General features: G+C 39.4%; 2 protein-coding genes across 2 annotated transcripts in view; both read left to right on the forward strand.

Annotated features, from left to right (window-relative positions):
- Positions 1-6,262, forward strand: part of LOC117994789 (uncharacterized) — a 140,481-nt gene that overhangs the window by 67,629 nt on the left and 66,590 nt on the right. The window lies entirely within an intron of this gene.
- LOC117994800 (acyl-CoA-binding domain-containing protein 5) overlaps positions 1-6,262 on the forward strand; it is a 39,362-nt gene that overhangs the window by 23,297 nt on the left and 9,803 nt on the right. The window contains exon 6 of the mRNA XM_034982760.2: positions 3,878-3,956. Within this exon, the coding sequence (XP_034838651.1) occupies positions 3,878-3,956 (79 nt within the window). The remainder of the gene's footprint in view (positions 1-3,877; positions 3,957-6,262) is intronic.

Here is a 6,262-nt window from a genome sequence, read left to right on the forward strand (position 1 = left end):
TTTGAATGTATGTTTGGATGAATTACCCATCGCGAAAACATTTTTGCGGAAAGGTAATGTCACTGAATAACTATCACCGACGGGAACTCGTGCAGTGATAGTGCTACATAATCTTTCGCATTCATGGCCAACTGAACCTTGAACGGACGCGCAGGTAAGCTCCTGAAGATTATTTACATTGTTACTAGTGGCAGTCGACGGACTACGCACTAAGGCGAGGCAAGCAGTCGTAGTTGACTGAGCACGAGTGGGTCTCAGCGTAGGTGCAGAACCCATGAGGACATAGCCGAGGACCGTATGTACGGCAGAAGGCTCGGAACGTTTTCCGAGTACGACACCTGGAAGCAATAAATGCGGAAAAAGTGAAGACCCTATTAAAATGTCAATAGGGCTAGGACTAGCGAATGCATCGTCCGCGAGGTGTAAATTACTTAAATGCGAGAGCGCATCCTTATCAATAAGCGACGAAGGCAAGTTTTCAGTTATTTGATCTACAACCAGTGCTGAAATATCGAATTTAATATTCGTATTATATTTTGAATGCAATTGCAATGACACCGACTTAGTTATAGGTTTTTCTGAGCCACCGAAACCCTTAACAATTGTGTTTAGGGTATCATTTTGGAGAATATTCAAGCGCGTACAACAATCAGCTGAGATGAAGTTCGCTTCGGCCGCTGTATCTAATAAACAGCGTAATAGGTGAGTGTTTCCCTCACTATCGTAAACTATTACTTGAGCCGTCGCGAGTAAAACCGAAGTAGGCATATTACATTGCGTGCGAGGTTCGGAGGAACTTTCACTACGCGATGTATGCGACGCGGCAATGGATCTCGTACATAATACAACGCTCTCATTCAACGTAACCGTCGGACCCGTTCTAGCGTGGTCCGGGCACACTGGCTGTACCGGCGCCTGCGCATCGCTCGGCGCGGCGGGCGCGGTGCCTAGCGGCTCAGTGGTTAATGAGTCGGGCATGCTACTGGACGTAGCGGGGTTCGAATCTGACGCAGTAATATGGAGCCAGGTCGAGTGTCTTAGGTTACACTTCTTGCAATTCGTATTTGAATTACAGCGCGAAACTTGGCTGTGCTTATTACTAAGGCAATTTACACACGCGTTACATTCCTTAACTAATTTAAAGCGTTCTTCTGGAGAAGCTTGTATAAAACGCGGACATTTAAATAACTGTGGATGAGTTATATTATCGCACAAACATTTAACTGTGGGCTGATTATTGTCAACCGTGGTCACAAAGGCGAGTTTTTGAGAAGAAGCATTTTTCTTATTAGCCGTGCTTCCACGATCGACAACTTTCTTTGCGTTACTGCTCGGAGACGCTGGGGATGAGCGCTGCATTATTTTAGATTGATTTTTAATAAAATTAACTAAATCTTCACAGGTAGGTATCGAAGACGAATCACCTAACCGTTCGAAATTATGTATAGAATCGGAATCTAATTTCTTAAGCGCGATATGTAATACAATAAAATCCGTTAAGTCGGGTAGCTTAAGATTTTTAAGGCCCCTATAGGCTGCCACGAACTTTTCCATAAATGAATCAAAGTTATCCGCAGAGGCGCTTATAGATTTAAATTCTAACAGCTGATCTAAATAAGTAGCAGCTATCATTCGTTTGTCGTCATATTTGTCTATGAGAGTTTGTAACAACAAAGAATAATTTTCGGCACAGGGTGTAATTCCTGAGCACGCGCTAAGTGCCTTCCCCGTCAGTTTACCGAGCAGATAATACATCCTCTCTGAGTCAGTGAGAGTTGTATTATCGTGTATAGTCGATTTAAAATTGGCATAAAATAAAGGCCATGAAAGAATATCACCATCAAATGACCTCAATTCGATAGGCGGCAAAGTCGGCTTGTTTTTACGTAATGATGCTTCTTTGCTTTGAGTTTGAGGGCTAATTTGTGAATGCACTAATTTAATGTGGCCGTACAAATCGTCAAAGGAAATTAAGCTATAATATTGAGGTGTCGCATTAGGATCAATCGTTAACAAACGGTCATTATACTGATCTAAAAGATTTTGAAACTCAGTACGAAGCGTATCTAATGTGACGACCGAGCTAAGAAAACTTTCCTTTACGCTTGCGTCTGTATGTACGTTTTTCAAAGAATCATAAATATTTTGTAATCTTTGGAAAATAACATTTCGTTTAGCCTCTAATAATGTTAACTCCCTATCTTTTGGAATTGAGGAAGCGGTTCCTAAACCTTTATTTTTGTCCGCCATGTTAACACAACACAAATAAATTAATTCGACGCGTAAACCGGGGTGATAACGCTTGTTAATGAACTAAGCGGCTAACGTCGTCGCACGAGCCGACCGTAAATGTAGGTAGGTCGGTCGCGACTTACGATACGAAATATTATGAGTAATTATTTAATAAATATGCAATATATGTTATTAAATTATACAAATATATAATTATATATGTATGGGGGATGCCTACAACTCAATTATTGTGGCGTAGATACGATATACGTTCGTAATAAATGCGTGACAAATATTATGCTACGCGGTATAAAATATATAGGTAATATAATATAAAATACACTTATTAGACAATCCTAATAAGGGCGGGTGCGTTTGTTAAGCCAAACCAGAGGGATGGATCAGTATTAGATCGCAGTCGCCACGTAGTTGACGAAACAAAGTTCGAGAATCCGGCTCGAACGGTACCACTAAGAATGGTGTAAATTCGTGGGCCACTGTCCACCTTCGACAGCGAGAGCTGGAGCGGACTGTATGCGGGTTGTTTAGAATTTAGAAGGTGTCCACGCAGGTGAAAAGGGGCAAACGAAGGACAAAGGATTCGTGCACTAACCTCGACGGTCTGCCGGCAGGAACAGGCTCAGCACAAGCACTCAGGAGTATCGCCCACATGCACAATTCACTTCACGGGACACTTCGGGGCGTATCTTCAGACGAACAGCGGCTATCACGGATTCACCTTCCTTATTGGGTTGTATGAACACGAGGACGCGACTCAATTGTCAACGGGGCGTCTCGCGGAGCACGCAGAACATACTGGCGTCGTGGCGTTGTATTTGACACCACGAACATAGGCAAAGTGCACGAAGGGGAAAATGGAGGGTAGGTAGATAAAATAATCATGAACACCTTGTCAAATTATGTTTATCCAAAGGTACTAACAGGTGGCGCCACCATATATATATATATGTCAATTTCTTAGAGCAAATGAAAATACAAAAAACAAAAATACCAAACTTATTCTAGAACATAAAAATTACAAATCGAAAATATCATCTAAACCACCGCAACGAGGCAGGGTGCCCAGAAAATATATATTATATATATATTTTTACTATCTACTAACCATTAATTTTAAGTTTGTTTGTACCTTAGACATAAGATGAATAAATTAGTTTTCTTCTTTTTAGGATTCCGTACCTCAAAAGGAAAAACGGAACCCTTATAGGATCACTTTGTTGTCTGTCTGTCAAGAAACCTACAGGGTACTTCCCGTTGACCTAGAATCATGAAATTTGGCAGGTAGGTAGATCTTATAGCTGACATTTGGGGAAAAATCTGAAAAACGTGAATTTAGGCTTACATCACACAAAAAAAATTAAATTGTGGTCATGAACTAATAATTAGTATTTTCAATTTTCTAAGTAAGATAACTATATCAAGTGGGGTATCATATGAAAGGTCTTCACCTGTGCATTCTAAAACAGATTTTTATTTATTTTTATCCATCATATTTTTGAATTATCGTGCAAAATGTCGAAAAAATGCTACTGTAGTACGGAACCCTCATTGCGCGAGCCTGACTCGCACTTGGCCGGTTTTTAGTGTTTTACCTACACTTCAAGGAACTTTCCATTTATTCCAGAACGAACCAGAAGCGGCGGCCATGACAGTGCCGCGTCTGAGCAACGGACACGCGCATCAGATCACCTCTCAACTCACATGTCAGTATTCATTCTGAGTATACAATTCTCTAGCCTAGTGGTTAGGACGTCCGCCTTCTAATCGGAGGTCGGGGGTTCGATCCCGAGCACGCACCTCTAACTTTTCGGAGTTATGTGCGTTTTAATTAATTAAATATCACTTGCTTTAACGGTGAAGGAAAACATCGTGAGGAAACCTACATGTCTGAGAGTTCTCCATGATGTTCTCAAAGGTGTGTGAAGTCTACCAATCCGCACATGGCCAACGTGGTAGACTATGACCAAAACCCTTCTCACTCTGAGAGGAGACCCGTGCTCTGTAGTGAGCCGGTGATGGGTTGATCATGATGATGATGATACAATTCTGATCCGAGACATGGTCGCTATGGCCCTCATAAGAAAGCTCAGAGTCACTCAGCGGGCGATGGAGAGAGCTATGTGCGGAGTTTCTCTACGTGATCAATGAGTAAATGAGGAGATCCGTAGGAGAACTAGAGTAACCGACATAGCTCAACGGGTTGCGAAGCTGAAGTGGCAATGGGCAGGGCACATAGTCCGTACAACCGATAGACGTTGGGGTCCCAAGGTGCTGGAACCTATGTGATGTTTTGTCGGTCTCAATGATAGAGACAACGCTCTACGAAACCGCTATCTAAATATATAAAAAAATGGGGAGTCCATCCTATGCATTTGCGCAGAATATACATTGCGTTAATACGTAGTAGAATGGATTTCGGCTCTTATTTGTATGATAATTCGGCTAAAACACACCTGTTCAAGCTTGATAGAATTCAAAATCAAGCACTTAGAATTATAGGAGGATTCATTCGTAGTACACCTATACACGTTATGGAAAATGAAATGGGTATTCCTCCGTTGTTCATTAGAAGGAAATATCTAGCATATAAGTGTTGTATTAAGGTACAATCGTGGTGTAATAATGACATTGTAAATAGTTTAGACAAACTTAGTAATGTAGGTGAATCAAGATATTGGCTGAATAAAAAAAAACCTTTACTTGCTATCACATATGACGAGACTAAAACAGAGGCTATTAACTCTTCTAAAGTAATGGAGATGTTTACTTTAAATTCATGGATCAGTAATATAAAATATGATGATAATATTATAATTAATTTAAAATGTGTTAATAAGGGTAAGAGGTCGTACGAAATTAATAGATTAAAATATGAAGTTATTCAGGAAATCAATAATACTTACAGTGAGTTTTACAAGGTTTATACTGATGGATCAAAGAGTGAATCGGGTGCAGGTGCGGCTATATATGATCCGAATCGTAACAGTCACAAAATATTTAAAGTAAACAATGAGCATAATATATCGATATTAACTACCGAATTGATAGCAATTTTTGAAGCTCTTAAGTACATTTTAGCAATTGATGTGAAAAAAGCAGTTATATTGACAGATAGCAAAAGTGCATTGCAACATATTATTAGATGTACTAAAGGTTGCAATGGAATATCGATAGCATATTCTATCCTTGGTATCATACAAGATTGTAGAGACAAGGGGTTTTTTATAAAGTTTCAGTGGATTCCATCCCACATTGGACTGTCCGGTAACGAGGAGGCGGATCGATTGGCAAATTCGGCTCTTTTAAATGGAATAAATTATAACATAAAACCTCACTACACCGAAGTGTTTTCAAAATTCAAAACTATTTGTTTTAAAATTTGGAATGAATATTTTAATAAGAGATCACTCGATAAAGGGATATGGTATAGAACAATTCAATCCGAACCTCCTCGTATACCTTGGTTTGTAAATAGTAAAATTAATAGAAATAAGTTAGTTATAGCATTTAGACTTAGATCCGGACACATGCCATTAGGCAAGTTTAAACACTTAATGAGGAAAAGGGATTCTCCCAATTGCGAAGTATGTGGTAAGGTAGAAGATGTTTCGCACTTACTATTGGCATGTGTTCGTAATCATAATTTGAGAGAAGCACTAACGTGTGAACTAAATTTAAATTTTATGAGTATTGGTATTTTTAACTGTATTTTGAACAAGCCTTCGAGCATTTCGGCAATCAAAGTGTATAAATTTGTTAGTGATTCTCTCAAATTGATATAGTTTTAGGTTTAATTATGTAGTTTGATTTTAATTTAGTTTGTAACGATGGGGCTGGCATATAGATTATCTGTAAAAGCCCCTTACAAAATAATAGATTAAAAAAAAAAAAAAAAATATATAAAAGGAAAAGGTGACTGATTGACTGATCCATCAACGCACAGCTCAAACTACTGGACGGATCGGGCTGAAATTTGGCATGCAGATAGCTATTATGACGTACGCATCCG

The sequence above is a fragment of the Maniola hyperantus genome, chromosome 27 (genome assembly GCF_902806685.2).
Source record: "Maniola hyperantus chromosome 27, iAphHyp1.2, whole genome shotgun sequence".
NCBI classification, from domain to species: domain Eukaryota; kingdom Metazoa; phylum Arthropoda; class Insecta; order Lepidoptera; family Nymphalidae; genus Maniola; species Maniola hyperantus.